Source organism: Lolium perenne, chromosome 4 (genome assembly GCF_019359855.2).
Source record: "Lolium perenne isolate Kyuss_39 chromosome 4, Kyuss_2.0, whole genome shotgun sequence".
NCBI classification, from domain to species: Eukaryota; Viridiplantae; Streptophyta; class Magnoliopsida; order Poales; family Poaceae; genus Lolium; species Lolium perenne.
This window is the reverse complement of record NC_067247.2, coordinates 99,514,593-99,537,359: the sequence shown is the minus strand read 5'-3', so window position 1 is coordinate 99,537,359 and position 22,767 is coordinate 99,514,593. Positions and strand designations below refer to the sequence as shown.

The 22,767-nt window shown below is 42.8% G+C and overlaps 1 protein-coding gene across 3 annotated transcripts; it reads left to right on the top strand.

Annotated features, from left to right (window-relative positions):
* The first annotated feature begins 6,610 nt into the window (after window positions 1-6,610).
* On the top strand, window positions 6,611-9,092 carry LOC127293444 (uncharacterized). 3 transcript variants are annotated; one of them, XM_051323068.2, is made up of 3 exons: window positions 6,839-7,368; window positions 8,205-8,311; window positions 8,702-9,092. In XM_051323068.2, the coding sequence occupies exons 1-3, from the start codon at window positions 7,183-7,185 to the stop codon at window positions 8,742-8,744; spliced, it is 336 nt and encodes a 111-aa protein (XP_051179028.1). In that variant the 5' UTR covers window positions 6,839-7,182; the 3' UTR covers window positions 8,745-9,092. The 3 variants fall into 3 exon arrangements, 2 of the variants coding, with proteins under 2 accessions (XP_051179028.1, XP_051179027.1); XM_051323067.2 differs by having other exon boundaries at window positions 6,841-7,368; window positions 8,693-9,092; XR_007845849.1 differs by having other exon boundaries at window positions 6,611-7,368; window positions 8,183-9,092.
* Window positions 9,093-22,767: the final 13,675 nt, after the last annotated feature.

The window sequence follows — 22,767 nt, the reverse complement described above, 5'->3', positions numbered from 1 at the left end:
TTCCTCTCGTTCGCCAATCCCCCTTCCCCTCCTCGATTTGGCCCTCCATCGCCGGAATTTGACCGGAGTCCGCCGCGCCAGTACCTCAGCAACGCCGTCAATTGACGCCTCCCCGAGCGATGCCACTGCTTCCAGCCGACTCCCCGTCGTTGACCACGTCGTCCAGCACCATCGCCGCCCCTCGCCGGAGTCTAGGATCGCCGTCGACCCCCTACCTCCGCCGCGGCAGCACTCCCCTCTCGTCGACGACGACGACGACGCGCGACCGTCCGATCGTCATCTAATCCAGCGGCCCTCTTTAAATCATACCGTTTCGGTAAGTTACGGTCGCTGACACGCGGGCCCCATTGTCAGCTGGCCCGCAACGCTAGCTGGGCCGGCCCAAGCCTTCTCTGCTGCGCAGCCTGTTAATTTTCCCGCCTAGGCCCAACAATTCAAATCCTGTTAAATCAATTCAGTAAAAATTTAAATACTGGTCCTATATTAGAAATTAAATAGTTTCAAATCTACCCAACCAAATTAGATGAATTTTATTTTGTTGGAAAGCTAGAGAAAGGATCTATCCAACCCCAATGGTCCCACCTCAATATTAGTTGTAGAATTAATCTGATAAAAAGAAGAATGCAGGGACTTTTTCATATTCAAATAATTATTAAAAATCAACCAAAATAGATATTAAGTTAATTCCAACTCCAATAGCTCACATTTGACTTACACTATATGTTTCTGCAAGAAAATGATGTGGTCATTTTGCATGATCATGCCCTAGTTTAATTAATGGACAATATGGCTAGTTTATTTAGGTGATATTGTCCAAAACTATTATGCAAATTATATGAAGTGCTTCACTTCATTTAAATCTTGCCCCAAATACTTTCATATGAAGTATTGATCCCTGGTGAAATACTCTCACATGAGATACTTGGAGATTTTAAAACATAATAGGCATTATTAAATGGTATGAGGTACTCTACCTCATTTAAATAAATTCCTCAAATGATGATGAATGGTTGACCTATGTCAACATGATTTCATGTATAATTGTTTGAGGAAATTAAATCTTAAGAAGATTCAATGAGAGGAAATTATTTCTCAAGAACTCTATCATTTACATATGTAAGGAGAGAAATTATTTCTCTAACACTAAGTAAGAAACCCTAGATTAACTTTAAGTAGCCATGCTAAGTGATGATGCTAGATCATTTGGAGTGAGCCATTAAGGCTAATTAAGGTTACTTAAGTGTTGTTTAGTGATTGTATCCTTGTATTTGTGTATAGACGCTAGTGCCGGAGAATACCAGGAAGAGGAAGGATTCTACCCAGAAGAAGAAGAGCACTTTGACCACCTCAACCACCAAGGCAAGCTAGACTATTGCAAGTTATAAAGTTGCAAGCTAATATTCTTGCAAAGTGCAAAGCCCCTTTGGGGCAAGGCACCATTAGTCTTACCTTTTCTTACCATAAGCCTATCCCAAGTTTCTACATTACAAGTTTTACTTGTTTTTTCCAAGAGTTACTTTTATAGTTAACTTTGGTCAAAGTGAAAGAAGTTTACTAGAGTAGTAAAGTTAGTCTCAGTCAAGCAAAGCAAGATAGCACCCCTCATGATTTAGAGCTAGTGCTAATGATTTAAAACTTGACTACTCTAGATGGGAACATGTGACTTTGAGATGAACTTGAAACCTTGGAATGATGAATCATTTCATTGAATGAATTTTGAAGGTGAATATGACAAGAGAAGATGGTGATTTTTGATAAAAAAAATGATATTGGTTGAATGCGATACCTTTCCAATATTGAGTACCCCCACAATACCTGATTATGGGTAGGGCTTAACTGGAAATTTATGCATCTTAGTATGGGTTCCCTCTGAACACACATCATAGGGGTTATGCCGAGGCTGCCTCCGTTGTTGGGAAATGATGTGAATTGAGGTGAATTGTACGGCCAAGCCCTGTGCAGTTCCCAGGTTGACAGTTGGTCTTCACTGGGAGGCTAAGCTCATGGGGAGAGGTGCTCATACTAGGATTTGTAAGTGAAAGGTTATGGTTGATGATCCGCGTACTGTGTTACGATGATTCGGGGTAATCCCGACGGATGAAATCAAATGTTGTGGCACAAGTGTGCAACCTCTGCAGAGTGTCAATCTATTCGAATAGCCGCGTCCACGGTTACGGACGGTTGGAAAGGTGATGGCGTGTAACTCACACGTTCGTTGGGAACCCCAAGAGGAAGGTATGATGCGCACAGCAGCAAGTTTTCCCTCAGAAAGAAACCAAGGTTTATCGAACCAGGAGGAGCCAAGAAGCACGTTGAAGGTTGATGGCGGCGGGATGTAGTGCGGCGCAACACCAGGGATTCCGGCGCCAACGTGGAACCTGCACAACACAACCAAAGTACTTTGCCCCAACGAAACAGTGAGGTTGTCAATCTCACCGGCTTGCTGTAACAAAGGATTAACCGTATTGTGTGGAAGATGATTGTTTGCAGAAAACAGTAGAACAAGTATTGCAGGAGCTTGTATGTCAGGAAAGAGAATTGGACCGGGTCCACAAGCTCACTAGAGGTGTCTCTCCCATAAGATAAACAGCATGTTGGGTGAACAAATTACAGTTGGGCAATTGACAAATAAAGAGGGCATGACCATGCACATACATATCATGATGAGTATAGTGAGATTTAATTGGGCATTACGACAAAGTACATAGACCGCCATCCAGCATGCATCTATGCCTAAAAAGTCCACCTTCAGGTTATCATCCGAACCCCCTCCAGTATTAAGTTGCTAACAACAGACAATTGCATTAAGTATTGCGCGTAGTGTAACTAGTGACTACATCCTTGAACATAGCACCAATGTTTTATCCCTAGTGGCAACAGCACATCCATAACCTTAGAGGTTCTTGTCACCCCTCCAAATTCACGGAGACATGAACCCACTATCGAGCATAAATACTCCCTCTTGGAGTTACTAGCATCAACTTGGCCAGAGCATCTACTAATAACGGAGAGCATGCAAGATCATAAACAACACATAGACATAGCTTTGATAATCAACATAACAAGTATTCTCTATTCATCGGATCCCAACAAACGCAACATATAGAATTACGTATAGATGATCTTGATCATGTTAGGCAGCTCACAAGATCCGACAATGATAGCACAATGGGGAGAAGACAACCATCTAGCTACTGCTATGGACCCATAGTCCAGGGGTAGACTACTCACACATCACTCCGGAGGCGACCATGGCGGCGTAGAGTCCTCCGGGAGATGATTCCCCTCTCCGGCAGGTGCCGGAGGCGATCTCTGGATCCCCGAGATGGGATCGGCGTTGGCGGCGTCTCTGGAAGGTTTTCCGTATCGTGGCTCTCGGTACTGGGGTTTCGTCACGGAGGCTTAAGTAGGCGGAAGGGTAGGTCAAGAGGCGGCGCGAGGGGCCTGCACCATAGGGCCGCGCGGCCAGGGCAGGGGGCCGCGCCGCCCTATGCTCGGCTGCCTCGTGGCCCCTCTTCGTTTCGTCTTCGGACTTCTGGAAGCTTCGTGGAAAAATAGGCCCCCGGGCGTTGATTTCGTCCAATTCCGAGAATATTTCCTTACTAGGATTTCTGAAACCAAAAACAGCAGAAACAAAGAATCGGCACTTCGGCATCTTGTTAATAGGTTAGTTCCAGAAAATGCACGAATATGACATAAAGTGTGCATAAAACATGTAGATAACATCAATAATGTGGCAGGGAACATAAGAAATTATCGATACGTCGGAGACGTATCAGCATCCCCAAGCTTAGTTCTGCTCGTCCCGAGCAGGTAAAACGATAACACAGATAATTTCTGGAGTGACATGCCATCATAATCTTGATCATACTATTTGTAAAGCATATGTAGTGAATGCAGCGATCAAAACAATGTATATGACATGAGTAAACAAGTGAATCATAAAGCAAAGACTTTTCATGAATAGCACTTCAAGACAAGCATCAATTAAGTCTTGCATAAGAGTTAACTCATAAAGCAATAATTCAAAGTAAAGGCATTGAAGCAACACAAAAGAAGATTAAGTTTCAGCGGTTGCTTTCAACTTGTAACATGTATATCTCATGGATATTGTCAACATAGAGTAATATAATAAGTGCAATAAGCAAGTATGTAGGAATCAATGCATAGTTCACACAAGTGTTTGCTTCTTGAGGTGGAGAGAAATAGGTGAACTGACTCAACATTGAAAGTAAAAGAATTGTCCTCCATAGAGGAAAAGCATCGATTGCTATATTTGTGCTAGAGCTTTGATGTTGAAAACATGAAACAATTTTGTCAACGGTAGTAATAAAGCATATGCATCATGTAAATTATATCTTATAAGTTGCAAGCCTCATGCATAGTGTACTAATAGTGCCCGCACCTTGTCCTAATTAGCTTGGACTACCGGATCATCACAATGCACATGTTTTGACCAAGTGTCACAAAGGGGTACCTCTATGCCGCCTGTACAAAGGTCTAAGGAGAAAGCTCGCGTTGGATTTCTCGCTATTGATTATTCTTCAACTTAGACATCCATACCGGGACAACATAGACAACAGATAATGGACTCCTCTTTTATGCATAAGCATGTAACAACAATTAATAATTTTCTCATTTGAGATTTGAGGATATATGTCCAAAACTGAAACTTCCACCATGGATCATGGCTTTAGTTAGCGGCCCAATGTTCTTCTCTAACAATATGCATGCTTAACCATAAGGTGGTAGATCTCTCTTACTTCAGACAAGACGAACATGCATAGCAACTCACATGAAATTCAACAATGAATAGTTGATGGCGTCCCCAGTGAACATGGTTATCGCACAACAAGCAACTTAATAAGAGATAAGGTGCATAATTACATATTCAATACCACAATAGTTTTTAAGCTATTTGTCCCATGAGCTATATATTGCAAAGGTGAATGATGGATTTTTTAAAGGTAGCACTCAAGCAATTTACTTTGGAATGGCGGAAAATACCATGTAGTAGGTAGGTATGGTGGACACAAATGGCATAGTGGTTAGCTCAAGTATTTTGGATGCATGAGAAGTATTCCCTCTTGATACAAGGTTTAGGCTAGCAAGGCTTATTTGAAACAAACACAAGAATGAACCGGTGCAGCAAAACTCACATAAAAGACATATTGAAAACATTATAAGACTCTACACCGTCTTCCTTGTTGTTCAAACTCAATACTAGAAATTATCTAGACCTTAGAGAAACCAAATATGCAAACCAAATTTTAGCATGCTCTATGTATTTCTTCATTAATGGGTGCAAAGCATATGATGCAAGAGCTTAATCATGAGCACAACAATTGCCAAGTATCACATTACCCAAGACATTAATAGCAATTACTACATGTATCATTTTCCAATTCCAACCATATAACAATTTAACGAAGGAGAAACTTCGCCATGAATACTATGAGTAGAAACTAAGGACATATTTGTCCATATGCTACAGCGGAGCGTGTCTCTCTCCCATAAGGTGAATGCTAGGATCCATTTTATTCAAACAAAACAAAAACAAAAACAAACCGACGCTCCAAGAAAAGCACATAAGATGTGATGGAATAAAAATATAGTTTCAGGGGAGGAACCTGATAATGTTGTCGATGAAGAAGGGGATGCCTTGGGCATCCCCAAGCTTAGACGCTTGAGTCTTCTTGATATATGCAGGGGTGAACCACCGGGGCATCCCCAAGCTTAGAGCTTTCACTCTCCTTGATCATGTTGCATCATACTCCTCTCTTGATCCTTGAAAACTTCCTCCACACCAAACTTAGAACAACTCATTAGAGGGTTAGTGCACAATAAAAATTAACATGTTCAGAGGTGACATAATCATTCTTAACACTTCTGGACATTGCATAATGCTACTGGACATTAGTGGATCAAAAAAATTCATCCAACATAGCAAAAGAGGCAATGCGAAATAAAAGGCAGAATCTGTCAAAACAGAACAGTTCGTATTGACGAATTTTAAAATGGCACCAGACTTGCTCAAATGAAAATTCTCAAATTGAATGAAAGTTGCGTACATATCTTAGGATCATGCACGTAAATTGGCTTAATTTTCTGAGCTACCTACAGGGAGGTGGACCCAGATTCGTGACAGCAAAGAAATCTGGAACTGCGCAGTAATCCAAATCTAGTACTTACTTTTCTATCAACGGCTTAACTTGGCACAACAAAACACTAAACTAAGATAAGGAGAGGTTGCTACAGTAGTAAACAACTTCCAAGACACAAAATAAAAACAAAGTACTGTAGGTAAAACATGGTTGTCTCCCATAAGCGCCTTTCTTTAACGCCTTTCAGCTAGGCGCAGAAAGTGTGTATCAGGTATTATCGAAGGGTGGTGCATCGTTATTATGAGCTCCCCCATCCGCAGTGGTACTAAGGGCTTTGTCAATTTTAGGCCTATAATAATACTTCTTTGGTTTAGGCACTTTAGAGACATACATAAACTTTTGCTCCTTACCCACATACGGAAGAAGCCTGGTGACCGGGTGTATACGTGAGCACGCGGTAGATACCACAGGATGTGCATTGAGATTCGGTTATGCGGAATGGTTGATGTCCACTTGATTGTGTCTTATCGTTTGTTTGTCCTGTGCTGCAGGGCCCGCCTCACAATTATTGGAAGCGCCTATCGTTACCGAATCTTTGGCGGGCTTTTTTTCGTGCCTGATTGCTTGGCGCCAAGTCGGGAAAAAGTCCGGCTAGCACTGAAGCAGTTAGCGCCAAAGTACTGAAAATTCCATGTAAAACAGCCCCGCTCCGATTCACCCGTGACTACGTGTTCGTATTTCGTAAGCATTTATACTGCCGTCGCCGTCCTCTTCCTCACATCTCCCCATCACCGGCCTCTTCCAAGCCGCTCCCCACCACAAACTTTCTCTCCTCCTCCTCTTGATCCCCACACACCTCGAGTGCGCCTGAAATATAGAGATCAAAGGTGGCAAATTTCTGCGCCGGCGACGAGCTTCTGGGCGACGGAGGCGCTGGATCGGCGAGCACCGGCGCTGGATCGGCGAGAACCGGCGCTGGATCTGCGTCCCCCGCCCGGAAAACGGCACATCGTTCCCCGTCACGCTCATCCCGGGCGACGACATCGGACCCCTCATCCCCGGAGCCGTGCAGCAGGTCATGGAGCTCGCGCCTCTACTTCAAGACCTGGTCACGGGAGACGTGCATCAGGTCATGGAGCTCCACCTCTGGTCTGCCTCAAGGGTGAGGAGGAACAGCGAGATCCGCATGGTGCAAGTGCGCCAGATGCGCCGCGAGGTCGCGCAGCTGCTCGACGGCAACCAGAACAAGACGACGCGAATCAGGGTAATCTCCATGCCCCCCAATCATCCGGCATGTCCATTTCATCCCCATACGCCTTCAGCTTGTGATTGTAGCACAGTTCATCCGATTGGTGATGCTATTGTGTAAATGGGTCGCAGCTGCAACTGAATTTATTGGAAAACCATTACAGCATCCGCTTTCTGCTAGATGAACTGAGTGCAGCTCTGCAATAGGATGTCCTTTGTTCCAAGAATCAGTGTTTCAATTCTTGTTTAGGTTTAGATGGCCTACATATCAGTGTTGTGTTGCCATTTTCGAAAAAACATATCAGTGTTGTATCTTCCAACAATCAGTCTGTGTGATGTCCAATTCTTTCCCTAATTTTGTACCCGATCTCTTCTTCTTTCATTGGTTTCTGTTTGAACTTTGTTATTCATTTGGTAGCGAAAGCTGAAACTGATTTCAGTCTGATGCATAAAGGTATAATTGCTTTTTTATTGAATACTCAATTTTACAATTAGTGTTTCAATTATGTGTCCTTGTCACTGTTTTTGCATTAAGCATTAGCTTGTTTTTAATGGACTAATTGAAGACATGAAAGTATCAAACTGTATTGGGGAGTACCACTATATGATTCATCCATATTCAGTTTAGACATCCATTAGCATGGCCTGAATAAACCTCTCGTCTTTGATCTGTGATATATGCATGGGAATTGTTGTTTATTTACTCATGTCTAGATTTTCCAAGATTTATTATTCAAACTTGTTGACCCTTGTGTATAATTATTCATGTTATTGGGGACTATGAACCTTCATCAACTTCCCGATTTTGATACTGTGCTTTAAACTGAAAGTAACTCACGACGGCTCCTACAGCACCGGAGTAGCGGGAGGACGCCGCTTGCGCATGGGAGCACCGGGACGCCATCAACTTCAAGTTCTTATCAGAGCAGCACGATGACCACCACCACTACCGCGACCAGGTTTCTGTTATTTGCTGATGGAAAATTGTTCCCTTATGTCTTGGCCTAGTTCTGGTTATAGGGAATGAAATTGTTAATGTAATCAAAACTCTCCATTCCATATATGCGCCTAGTACTGCTTCAATTATTTGAATGACAGCTCCAAGCGAGCCATGTGTGTTCTTTAACTTATATCCAACCTGCTAGTGGTGTATCTGTTAATATTTCTCACATATGAAGTGGAAATTTTAGTACTTATGTGAAAGATTAATTCGCTCTCACATCTGAACTAGAAATTTCTTTTACGTTTGTCTGTCCTGACTTGACTGCACTGAACTGAACTTGAAAATCTGCTGCTATTTGCTCTGTCAAAATCTGCTGGCTATTTGCTGCTATTTGCAGGTGCTTCAGGGGGATCAGGGCCAGGTGTTGCTGGGGGGTGGAAGTGGAGTAGTTGGGCGGAGGAGAAGCAGCCGGAGGTGGAGTAGATGCCGAGATCGGGAGCATCCGGGCGAGCAGTTGAACATCGAGGCAGAGCCGGCTCTTGGATGAGCAGCTGCTGGTCGCTGGGCGAAGGGGAAGTAGATCCCACGTGATCTGGCGGAGGATAGGGATGATTGTGCAGTGTGTGCAAGAGTACATCTTGTGACTGCTAACTTGATGGACACGGGGTTCGTCAGACATCGATCTGTTGTACTCTTCAGGTTGACCGGCTGCAACGAAAAAAAAAATCGCAGTAGCTGGATGGGACAGATACCGCGCATATGGACAAAATAAGTGTTATACTGTTTATCTTCTCCAACGTTCTTGCGCACCAAAGGTTTTGCGCTGCTCATGTAGCTCACATGTCCGTCTAGGTTGTAGAATGGTAGTATATGTTATGTTCTGGGTGAAATCATGCATGAATCCAACCGATTTTATGCATGCAATTTGCATCTGCTATAACGTCCGGTGCTATCTAGACACGGATCGTGCTGTGCTGAAAGACACTAAGGATAAGTTAAGTGTGCCGTTGACTACGTTCTTGACGACCGAACTTATCGCCAAAGTAAGCAGTTTTCAATGTCCGCTCTTTGCAACGGTGATTCAAGGCTCCAATACCTGCTATCACCCCGGAGCAACCACGTTAATTTATGGTGGTGAAAGATTGCATGTTTGGAATTGTTAGCTGCCTGCAATGGCGAGTAATGGCTGCACTATGGTTAGGATAGTGAAAGAAGAAAAAAAAAGTCTGAAGGAAGTGCGACACACCAGAATTTAAATTCGAAATGTAGGGTCCAATTCGGTGGGTCCCGTCATTTGAATTCAAAATAGTGGGGCCTTAAGTGTTTTGGGTCCCACAAATTTGAATTCCGAAGTGTAGGGTCCATTGGAATTTTTTTTAACCTGGCCCACTTTTTTGAATTCAAATAAGTGGGTCCTACGCGTTTTGGGAGGGATGTTAGGGCTGATGGACTTTGTTTAGCCAACAATGGTTCTAACAGGGAATCATTAGGTGTGCCACGTGTCAAGCAACGGACGCGTGCTCACGTATACACCCGGTCACAGAATCCACTCTCTACCCACATAAGCTTTCTCCTTATATTTAAGAGAAGAAAATGTTGAACCCAAGGTTCCCATAGCCTTTTCAAGTTCATCAATCCTATCGATTTGATCATCATGGACAACACAAGTTCCTAGGACACTAATTCTTTCATCAATTCCTCCTAAGGATTTATCAAGTTCATCAGTTTTATCAAGTAACATTTCCAATTTAGCTTCAATACTTGGAAAAATTTTCTCTATGGTTTCCAATTTTTTCATAACATCTTCAAGAGAGATTTCAGTTTTAACTTTATCAACAGGGGGTATTCCAAATAAACTCTCAATAATGCAACTAGCTTCTAATGCAGGAGTACTTAGAAAGTCACCTTTTGCGAGACTATCAAGAACATATCTATTCCAACTAGAGATACCAACATAAAAATTCCTGAGTAAAATAATGGTGGAGTGTTTCTTAGTGCATCTATTATGGGCATCACTAATTCTATACCAAGCATCTCTCAAACATTCTCCCCCTCGTTGCTTAAACGTACGAACTTCAACTTCAGGATTACTCATTTTAGTAGTAGTAAATAAAGCAAACTAGATAAAGTAAATGCAAGTAACTAATTTTTTGTGTTTTTGATATAGCAAACAAGATAGCAAATAAAGTAAAACTAGCAACTAATTTTTTTGTATTTTGATTTAGTGCAGCAAACAAAGTAGTAAATAAAACTAAGCAAGACAAAAACAAAGTAAAGAGATTGAGAAGTGAAGACTCCCCTTGCAGCGTGTCTTGATCTCCCCGGCAACGGCGCCAGAAAAAGAGCTGGCGTGTAGTTGACGTGGGAGTTAAAAATCTTTGTGGTGTAACTTTTCTTCAGATCCCCGGCAACGGCGCCAGAAAAAGAGCTTGATGGCGTGTAACTCACACGTTCGTTGGGAACCCCAAGAGGAAGGTATGATGCGCACAGCAGCAAGTTTTCCCTCAGAAAGAAACCAAGGTTTATCTAACCAGGAGGAGCCAAGAAGCACGTTGAAGGTTGATGGCAGCGGGATGTAGTGCGGCGCAACACCAGGGATTCCGGCGCCAACGTGGAACCTGCACAACACAACCAAAGTACTTTGCCCCAACGAAACAGTGAGGTTGTCAATCTCACCGGCTTGCTGTAACAAAGGATTAACCGTATTGTGTGGAAGATGATTGTTTGCAGAAAACAGTAGAACAAGTATTGCAGTAGATTGTATTTCAGTAAAGAGAATTGGACCGGGGTCCACAGTTCACTAGAGGTGCCTCTCCCATAAGATAAACAGCATGTTGGGTGAACAAATTACAGTTGGGCAATTGACAAATAAAGAGGGCATGACCATGCACATACATATCATGATGAGTATAGTGAGATTTAATTGGGCATTACGACAAAGTACATAGACCGCCATCCAGCATGCATCTATGCCTAAAAAGTCCACCTTCAAAGTTATCATCCGAACCCCCTCCAAACATTAAGTTGCTAACAACAGACAATTGCATTAAGTATTGCGCGTAATGTAACTAGTGACTACATCCTTGAACATAGCACCAATGTTTTATCCCTAGTGGCAACAGCACATCCATAACCTTAGAGGTTCTTGTCACCCCTCCAGATTCACGGAGACATGAACCCACTATCGAGCATAAATACTCCCTCTTGGAGTTACTAGCATCAACTTGGCCAGAGCATCTACTAATAACGGAGAGCATGCAAGATCATAAACAACACATAGACATAGCTTTGATAATCAACATAACAAGTATTCTCTATTCATCGGATCCCAACAAACGCAACATATAGAATTACAGATAGATGATCTTGATCATGTTAGGCAGCTCACAAGATCCGACAATGATAGCACAATGGGGAGAAGACAACCATCTAGCTACTGCTATGGACCCATAGTCCAGGGGTAGACTACTCACACATCACTCCGGAGGCGACCATGGCGGCGTAGAGTCCTCCGGGAGATGATTCCCCTCTCCGGCAGGGTGCCGGAGGCGATCTCCTGGATCCCCCGAGATGGGATCGGCGTTGGCGGCGTCTCTGGAAGGTTTTCCGTATCGTGGCTCTCGCACCGGGGGTTTCGTCACGGAGGCTTTAAGTAGGCGGAAGGGTAGGTCAAGAGGCGGCGCGAGGGGCCCAGACCATAGGGCCGCGCGGCCAGGGCAGGGGCCGCGCCGCCCTATGCTCTGGCTGCCTCGTGGCCCCTCTTCGTTTCGTCTTCGGACTTCTGGAAGCTTCGTGGAAAAATAGGCCCCTGGGCATTGATTTCGTCCAATTCCGAGAATATTTCCTTACTAGGATTTCTGAAACCAAAAACAGCAGAAAACAGCAACTGGCACTTCGGCATCTTGTTAATAGGTTAGTTCCAGAAAATGCACGAATATGACATAAAGTGTGCATAAAACATGTAGATAACATCAATAATGTGGCAGGAAACATAAGAAATTATCGATACGTCGGAGATGTATCAAAAGGCCATACAGCTTCCAATGTCAAATGTTTGAAAATGATGGTGAAATGAATTGTGAAGTGGTGAATTGAATTAAAATCACCACTTGAATGGTGGGAATGACACTAATGTTCCCACTTGAGTTAGTTAGCACATGAATAAGGTTTTACTCAAATACTTGTGAACTAAAATTGGCTTTATGCAAATAAACTAGAGCATAGCAAACCTTACTAGAAATGTCTAGCACTTACACTAGTATTAGTTTGCGAGTACTTGAAGTACTCACGGCTTTGTCCCTGGCTATTCAAATGGCCAGAGTATGAAGATGAACAAGGAGATGACTAGCAGGACGCCTACGACAACTAGGAGTCTTCCGACGTCAAGCGTTGGCCTGTGGACTAGAGAGTCCTTGTATCTTACGCTTCCGCTATGAACTTGTGTTTGTTCGTTGATCAATAGACCAACTATTCGTGTAATATGGATGATGTGATTCCAATTGTAAGACAATATGGTTTATAATGAATGATGACTGTGATACTTAACTATTATGCCTCGCAACAACAATATTCCTGGGATTGCGATGTATGGCATAATAGGCATCCGGACTTAAAAATCCGGGTGTTGACAAAGGAGTCGAGGGATTGCAAGGTGGCGGACTCCGGCGATCGACGGCTAAATTGGGGCTCTCTGTGGCTTAATCAGCGTGGAGAAGAGGTGGAGGAGGTCGAGGAGAAGGAGGGAAACTCGTTGGTGTGAAGGATATGTGCTCGGGATTGCTCTATTTATAGATGGGGAGGTGACCGGCGGGTTCTGTGAGATAGCGTCGACGGCATGGCTTCTCCGGCGCTCGAAGAGGCAAGGCGATGGGGGCATGCGCTTCTGGGCATCATGGCGAGGACGACGCGCATGAAGGGACAGCGAGGGGAGGACGAGGGCGTGCTGGCGTCGTCGCCGTCCTGGCAGTACGGGCGCGGCAGAGATTGGTTCATGGCGACGGCGATGGGTCTTCCTCGAGCTAGCGATCATGTCTATGGGGTAGAGGAGATGATGGCCAAGCTTGATGCAGAGGGAGGGCTGCAGGGGAGGACGAGAGCGACTGGACGAGCGATGCTCTGGCGCGTCCAGGACGTGCCCATGCGCGCTTACCGCGTGCATGACATGTTTTCTGGCGTGTCTGGGCGTGCATCGTTTGGCCAATGGCGTGCAAGATTCGAGTCCACGATGGCACTGTCGTGCTCAAGGAAGTGTAGGCATGCTTGCTGACATGGTGCTCGAGAGAGGGGAGGGCCAGGGAGATGGAGTGCTTGGGTGTGTGGCATGGTACACGACATGGTTGCAAAGGTGATCATGTCTCCACTTTAAACAGAGTAAATGGGCTGGGTTTGATGCAGAGGAGGTACCAGGGTGTGATGATCACACAGTTAAAGTGGTGGAGGCTAAAAACCAATGTGTAATAGAGTGTGTGCAAATTCTGAAATGATGCCTGCCAAGTGTTTGTGAAAATGGCCGCATGAAACTTTTATTTGAAATTTGGAAATCTTTTTGGTGGATCTCTTTTATATAATTAGAGAGGTAGAAAGGTGGTGGTGATGGTCATTTTGGTGAAGGTTTGTGAGAATTCAAAATGAGAGTTATCTTCTCTCTATTTCAATGTCACATCTTGTCAACTCTATTCTGGTCAACCTGGTCAAAGTCAGCACTAGTGGTCAACATAAAAGTTGTTCACCTTGACATGGTCTTGGATGACATGGCAAGAGTTGGTCAAGGTTGGTTTAAGAAAAGTCAAAACCAGGGGGTAAAGTGGTGAAGATTTTATAAAGTGGCCATATGACCATTATCATATGTAAGTTGAATTTGAATTCATCTTTGATTTGAATTGGGTTTCTTTGATTCAAATGGGTGTGTTATTGATATATAAGTGTTTTATAAACAATGGCACAAGCCAAAGGGGCATTGGTTGAAGATTTGCAAAATTGGCTAAATGTGTATGTGAGTGAAAATGGGATTTTCTCACTATTTGATTTCTCTCTTTTTGATTTGATTTTTCTTGAATCTAATGTGATTCTTATTAGTTTAGAAACATTTCCAAACCATTGAAACCATTCCAATTGGTCTAGTTCAAAGATTTGCAAAAATGGCCATAACACATAAGAGGTGATGTGTCAATTTTTCTTAATCTTATAAATTGTTCCCCTTGCTTTGCTTGGGCAAGGTTGAGGGTCAATTTAGTGTTAGATTAGGTTTAGAGATGGTTTCACACCATTTGGTCAAGGTTTAAAGACATTGATCAAGGTTTTGGTAAAATGGCTATGTGTCACATATGCCTCTATGCATATGTTGTATTTGAGTTTTAATGTGACTTGGCTTGACCCAATTGGTGTTGTTGAGTGTTGAAATGGCATAGAGGAGTGATCCAACCATTCACAACATGTCTTAGGGTCAAGGTTCTTAAATTTACAAATTTGCATTTGTTCTCATATGCCTCTATGGCATTTTTAGTTTCTTTTTATTTTCTTTGGTTTCAACTTGGATTTGGTTTGATAAGTACTAGGTAAGGTTTATGAAGGTTTTACAAACCTCTAAAAAAGTAGAAAGGTCTAGGGTAAAGATTTATAAAAATAGCCATAGGCACATATACCTTTTTTATTTAATTTCCTTTTATTTTATTTTAACTTGGGTGATGAAAAGAGAGGTGAGGTTTAGGGTTTAAGATCATTTCAAAATACTTTAACAAGCAATCATGGAAATAGCACAAGAATTAAGCAAGATCACTATGTATCAAACTTAATTTAATAAAAGTTTTTGTTGGTTCCAAAATTTGGAACTAGGGAAATTCATTTGTTGTGTTTTGAAATTTTTGGGATGTTACAAACCCTTCCCCCTTAAACAAATCTCGTCCCGAGATTTTAAGAAAAGTTAGGTTCCTAAGAGAGATTGAGCATTCTGATTAACAGGAAGACATACTTGGCATGGCCTGGGGTGCTTCCTGGGCTTCAGTGGCATTCATGTGGTAGAGGCGGCCGTTGTTGTTGTTGTTCTGGTTCCTTCTTCATGCAAAGCGGCGCTGTTGCTGAGCAGGTGCAGCGGTATTGGCGGCAATCTTGGCAAGCTTCTTGGGGCACTCGTTGGAGTAATGACCCACAACTCCACATTCATAGCAGTTGATTGTTGCCTTGTCTTTGGGGGTGATGGGGGTAGCATTGCTTCCAGTCCTTAGGGCAGTATTGGTGTTGTTGTTGTTGTTGTTTCCATTGTTGTTGATGCTGTTGTGGTGGTTGTTCTGTTGTGGCTGTTGTTGTTGCCTCCGGACTTCGGGGGTCCTCCGTTGTTGTTGGTGTGGTTGGGGCGATAATTCTGGGCAGGGGCTTGTTGTGTCTTGCGGTGAATCCTCCAGAGGAGTTGTTGCGGTACTTCTGGGTATGGTGGGGTCCATTCTAGTTCATCATTCTGCGCTTGCGGTTCTCGTTGGCTTGATGCAGCTTTCCTTCCATCTGTATGGCTGAGTCCACGAGGGCTTCCAAGTCAGCGAACGGAATGTTCACTCACATAGTCTGCATCTCATCATGCAGTCCGTTCAGAAATCTTTCCTTTCTTTTCTCATTGGTGTCGGTCTCATCCGGGGCGTACCTTGACAGAGTGAGAAACCTGTCGCGGTATTCTACCACGGACATTCTTCCTTGCTTGAGTTCACGGAACTCGTCTCTCATCTTCTTGATCAGTCCTTGGGGCACATGGTATTTGCTAAACTTCAGCTTGAAGTCTTCCCATGTCATCATCTGTCCCGCATTCATTGCGCGGGCACTTGTCCACCAGGCTCTGGCAGGTCCTGATAGGTAGTGGGTGGCAAACAGTACTTTTTCTGCGGCTTCAACTCCCGCAACTTCGAGGTTATTCTCCATGGTCTGGAGCCAGTCATCAGCATCGAGGGGCTCTTCAGTCTTGTTGAACATCGGTGGGTTGGTGTTCTGAAAGTTCTTCAGCTTTGATCCAGGGTGATCGTGGTTTCCATGGCCTTCATTGTTTTGAGCTATCTGTTGCAGTGCGGCAATGTTGGCTTGGCGTTCAGCTCTTTCGACTTCTCGGTCTGCCATCATCGTCTGCAGCAGTTGCATCATGGCATCCTGGGTGGCGTTGCGGGTTGGTGGGGCCATCTGAACATTAAGGTGGATGATAAGATAAGAGGGAAATTTCTATGGTTTGTTTTGGTAAAGTTTAAAAGTTCATAAATTGAAAACTTGAGTAGTGTTGCGGGGGTAAAAACCAACAACACTTTTTCATTAATACCAAGAATCACACATTACAAAGCTAACACACCGTTGGTTTGAAGAACCATTCATTCGTTCTACGATACAAGGGGATCCTGATACAACTCACACATACGAAAGTGCTTAAATGATACTACTCTTTAGGGGGGGATTCTTTGTCTTCACGGGTAATGTGCTTGGCGAAAGGCGAGGGTGTTGTCCAACTCCTTGCGGGTCTTGTACAACATGTAGTCGAGGTAGGTAACATAGTGGTTCATCTCTGGGTGCGGGGGCATGATTAGTAGCCTTCCCATGGAGTCATGTCTTGGGTAGTAAATGAAGCGGGTGTTCTCGAGCTTGTTCACATTCTGTCCGCACAAACGGGCAATTGCTTCTTGCATCGCTCTGACTAGTCCTTCCTTCCAAGTGCTTCCCGTTACAAAAAACCAGATGGTTTCCCATATTTGGGCTCCAAGATTTCCTCTCAGATCTGTAGTAACTTCCCACCGAGGTTGTCCTCCCGATGGATTATTGAGGGGTATTCCGAAGAACTCGGGATACGGGCATCCTAAATACTCAACCAGTTGTTTCAAATCCTTCTCGAACATGAGGTTTCCTCCGTGGCCAAGCTGATAAGACTTGCAGGTGTACTCCATCTGTGAACAATTATGATGAGTAAGTTAGAGAGGTAGTGTGTCAAAATTTTATGTAGTAGTATAAGAAGAATAAAGCATAACTTTCTTATTTTGAAGAAGATCTCAAGGGTAAGAGGGGGAATAAGTTTTCATAAGTAGTACTTCATTGGTTTTGAAACTAAATTTTTCGGACATCCATTCTAACTAGGGACTCCTAAGGTCAACAATGGCTCTTATACCAACTTGTCAACACCCGGATTTTTAAGTCCAGATGCCTATTATGCCATTCCTCGCAATCCCAGGAATATTGTTTTTGCGAGACATAATAGATTGATATCACAACACATCATTTATTACAACACATAATCGTCTTACAAATAAAGGATCACATGATCCAGTCTTATTACAATAATAGAAGTTCTACTGATCAATTACATAACACATAGCGGAAGCGAAATAGCGTAGTAGTAGTCCATCTATTCCACAGGCATTTGTTGACGTCAGGAGTGATCCTGGTTGTTGTAGACGTCCTGCTGTCCTTCTTCCGGATTCTGGTACTCGTCTTCATAGTCTAGCCATTTGAATAGCCAGGGACACATCCATGAGTACTTTAAAGTACTCGCAAACTAATACTAAGGTAAATACTATCAACTATAGTAAGGGGGTTCTAAGCTCTAGTTTCATTTGCATAAAGCCAGTTTTATTTCATAAACACTTTAATAATCAAAGCCTCTTTATTTCACTAACTCAAGTGGGGACATTAGTGTCATTCCCACAACTCAGTTGTGATTCAAAGTCAAAGTCACCTTTCAAATCAAGTCACAATTCACCTTTCATATTTTTGGAAAAATTCTGATGACGGAACAGTATGGCCTTTCCAACTGTCCATGACCGCGGACGCGGCTATTCGAATAGGTTAAACTCTGCAGAGGTTGTACACTTGTGCCACAACAATTGCAATAGTTCGTCAGGGGTAACTGGCCCTGATTTATTGTACGCAGTACGAGAACTACCAATCCTAACCTTTCATTTACATACCCTAGTATAGGCACCTCTCCCCATGAGCTTGGCCTCCCGGTGAAAACAAACCGTCAACCCGGGAACTGCACAGGGCTTGGGTAGTACATTCACCTCATTTCACGCCATTTCACATTCAATGGAGGCAGCCTCGGCATAACTCCTATGACGCTTGTTCAGAGGGAACCCATACTAAAATACATAAGTTTCCAGCTAAGCCTTACCCAGATTCAGGTATTGTGGGGGTACTTGTAAAATTGGAATGGTATCGCATCTGAACCCAACCATCAGTTTTGTAAAATTCACCAAGTCATTCACCAGTCATATTCACCTTCAAAATCTTTCAATAGAATGACTCATCATTCCAAGGTTTTCAAAGTCATTTCAATTCACAAGTTCCCAACTAGAATAGTCACTTTTAATCTTTAGCACTAGCAACTAGTTATGAGGGGTGCTAAGTATCTTGGAGCTTGCTAGGCTAAGTGTGATGTTCTTGTACTACTATATAACTCAACCAAGTGAAATCATAAATCAAAAAGTAACTTTGATAAATAAAATTTAATAAAGCTTGTAAAGTAAAAACTTGGGATAGGATCATAAAGTAAAATGTAATGGTGCCTTGCTCTTGTAGAGCCTTGCACTTTGCAAGAATATAAGCTTGCAACCAAAATATCTTGCATTAGTCTATCTTGCATTGGTAATAGCTTGCCTTGATTGGTGATGTGATCAAAGTTTTCTTGCTCCTCCTCTTGGTAGAATACCTCTTCCTCTTGATAGTCTCCGGTACTAGCGTCTATAAACGAATACGAGGATACAATCACCAAACAACACTTAAGTAGTCTCAATTAGCCTTAATGGCTCACACAATTGATCTAGCATCACTACTTAACATTTACTCACAAATTATGCTAGGGTTTCCTTATTTAATATTGGGAAAATAATTTCCTCTCATTGAAAATGGAATTAGGGTTTCTCTTTGGTTTGGGAGAAATAATTTCCTCTCATTGAATCTTCTTAAGATTTAATCTTCTCAAATAACCAGGTATGATCACATATTGACCAAGGTCAACACTTCACACTTATCATTTGAGAAAAATAATTTAAATGAGATTCATCATCTCATGTGATTTAAATAACCATTGCAATTTAGATACTATTTTGATTTAAATTCCACAAGTGAGCAAGTATGAGCCTATGCAGTAGAGGTCAACACATTACTTCATATCACTTGAGAAAATGATTTAAATGAGGTGCTACACCTCATAGATTTAAATTCCTAAAATTTGAAATAGTTTAAATGGACTAGTATTGACTACATAGCCAATATTTTACTTCTAGCCCATGATCATGTATAGAACCTATACTATATTTTTACATAGTAAATTAGAGTTGGTGAAATGTGAATTATAGCAATTGGATTCACTTAAAAATTCAAATTGGTTGATTTTTAAGATTTATTTTAATACTGAAAAGTCTCTGTTTTGTTATTTTCGCTTTTCAAAATCTACACAAGTTATGGGGTTGAATCCAGTGGGATTAGTTAGATAAATTCATAAGCTTTCCAGAACATTTTGATTTGCTAGATTTGAGTTTGTAGATTTGAAAGTATTCAATTTTTAGCACAGACCAGTAGTGAAAATAAACTGAAACAATAATATTTGAATTTAACCAAATGGGCTAGGCGGGAATTAGATGGGCCGAAATGGTTTGAACAGAGAAACTAGCCCAGTAACGTTTTCGGGCCAGCTGACAAGGGGTCCCACGCGTCAGTGACTCGATGCTACCGAAACGGTAAGTGCTAACCTCAACCGTTGGATTAGACGTGGATCGGGCGGTGCAGAGGCGTCTTCTTCGTCGGGGAGAAGACCTCGCTGCAGCGGCGGAGGTAGAGGGTCGGCGGCGTGATGGAGCTCCGGCGAGGGGCGGCGCTGGTGCTAGAAGAGGTTGTCGACGACGAGGATCCTACTGGTAGCCGTGGGAGGAGCGGAGGTGGACGGAGTCGAGGGATTGCAAGGTGGCGGACTCCGGCGATCGACGGCTAAATTGGGGCTCTCTGTGGCTTAATTATCGTGGAGAAGAGGCGGAGGAGGTCGAGGAGAAGGAGGGAAACTCGTTGGTGTGAAGGATATGTGCTCGGGATTGCTCTATTTATAGATGGGGAGGTGACCGGCAGGTGCTGTGAGAGAGCGTCGACGGCTTCTCCGGCGCTCGAAGGGGCAAGGCGATGGGGGCATGCGCTTCTGGGCATCATGGCGAGGACGACGCACGTGAAGGGACAGTGAGGGGAGGACGAGGGCGTGCTGGCGTCGTTGCCGTCCTGGCAGTACGGGCGCGGCAGAGATTGGATCATGGCGAAGGCGACGGGTCTTCCTCGGGCTAGCGATCGTGTCTATGGGGTAGAGGAGATGATGGCCAAGCTTGATGCAGAGGGAGGGCTGTAGGGGAGGACGAGAGCGACTGGACGAGCGACGCTCTGGCGCGTCCAGGACGTGCCCGTGCGCGCTCACCGCGTGCATGATGGCACTAGCGTGCTCAGGGAAGTGTAGGCATGCTTGCTGACATGGTGCTCGAGATAGGGGAGGGCCAGGGAGATGGAGTGCTTGGGTGTGTGGCATGGTACACGACATGGTTGCAAAGGTGATCATGTCTCCACTTTAAACAGAGCAAATGGGTTGGGTTTGATGCAGAGGAGGTACCAGGGTGTGATGATCACAAAGTTAAAGTGGTGGAGGCTAAAAACCAGTGTGTAATAGAGTGTGTGCAAATTCTGAAATGATGCCTGCCAAGTGTTTGTGAAAATGGCCGCATGAAACCTTTATTTGAAATTTGGAAATCTTTTTGGTGGATCTCTTTTATATAATTAGAGAGGTAGAAAGGTGGTGGTGATGGTCATTTTGGTGAAGGTTTGCGAGAATTCAAAATGAGGGTTATCTTCTCTCTATTTCAATGTCACATCTTGTCAACTCTATTCTGGTCAACCTTGTCAAAGTCAGCACTAGTGGTCAACATAAAAGTTGTTCACCTTGACATGGTCTTGGATGACATGGCAAGAGTTGGTCAAGGTTGGTTTAAGAAAAGTCAAAACCAGGGGGGTAAAGTTGTGAAGATTTTATAAAGTGGCCATATGACCATTATCATATGTAAGTTGAATTTGAATTCATCTTTGATTTGAATTGGGTTTCTTTGATTCAAATGGGTGTGTTATTGATATATAAGTGTTTTACAAACAATGGCGCAAGGCAAAGGGGCCCAGGTTTGACATCTGTGTGTCTCATAAAGGCGGAATATTCTTTCAGTGGGAGGCGACGTTCCCGTCGATAGCGAGGCGCCTGTGGTGACTTCGTCAATTTCAAGATACAATTCGCCGGCTCGGTCTTCCGGAGGTGCTCATAGGGGTAGGGTGTGCGTGTGTGCGTTCATAGGGGTGAGTGTATGCGCGTGTATGTGAGCGCCTGCGTTTGTATTGTGTTTCTCAAAAAAAAAAAAAAAAGGGATTTTCTCACTATTTGATTTCTCTCTTTTTGATTTGATTTTTCTTTACTCTAATGTGATTCTTATTAGTTTAGAAACATTTCCAAACCATTGAAACCATTCCAATTGGTCTAGTTCAAAGATTTGCAAAAATGGCCATAACACATAAGAGGTGATGTGTCAATTTTTCTTAATCCTGTAAATTGTTCCCCTTGCTTTGCTTGGGCAAGGTTGAGGGTCAATTTAGTGTTAGATTAGGTTTAGAGATGGTTTCACACCATTTGGTCAAGGTTTAAAGACATTGACCAAGGTTTTGGTAAAATGGCTATGTGTCACATATGCCTCTATGCATATGTTGTATTTGAGTTTTAATGTGACTTGGCTTGACCCAATTGGTGTTGTTGAGTGTTGAAATGGTATAGAGGAGTGATCCAACCATTCACAACATGTCTTAGGGTCAAGGTTCTTAAATTTACAAATTTGCATTTGTTCTCATATGCCTCTATGGCATTTTTAGTTTCTTTTTATTTTCTTTGGTTTCAACTTGGATTTGGTTTGATAAGTACTAGGTAAGGTTTATGAAGGTTTTCCAAACCTCTAAATAAAGTAGAAAGGTCTAGGGTAAAGATTTATAAAAATAGTCATAGGCACATATACCTTTTTTTATTTAATTTCCTTTTATTTTATTTTAACTTGGGTGATGAAAAGAGAGGTGAGGTTTAGGGTTTAAGATCATTTCAAAATACTTTAACAAGCAATCATGGTAATAGCACAAGAATTAAGCAAGTTCACTATGTATCAAACTTAATTTAATAAAAGTTTTTGGTTGTTCCAAAATTTGGAACTAGGAAAATTCATTTGTTGTGTTTTGAAATTTTTGGGATGTTACATGCAACCAGGTTTAATTAAGGAAAGAAAAATATTGCTTCCTAAATCTAAGCAATCCTTGGGGCCATGCATTAGGAATCTCAATTAATTATTTCCTATTTTGTATGGAATTTTTTTCATGCATGTCGTGTGGGAGTTGACCGGTGGAGGGGGTAACTAAAAAAAGCCAAGCTACAGCCTTATATTATGAAACAAATACCAAAAATATATAGGC

Coding starts and splice junctions, on each gene's coding strand:
- LOC127293444 (XM_051323067.2), top strand. CDS start 7,183: ATGGAGCTCGCGCCTCTACTTCAAGACCTGGTCACGGGAGACGTGCAT. Junction 7,369..8,204: donor ACAAGACGACGCGAATCAGG/GTAATCTCCATG, acceptor CGGCTCCTACAG/CACCGGAGTAGCGGGAGGAC. Junction 8,312..8,692: donor ACCACCACTACCGCGACCAG/GTTTCTGTTATT, acceptor TGCTATTTGCAG/GTGCTTCAGGGGGATCAGGG.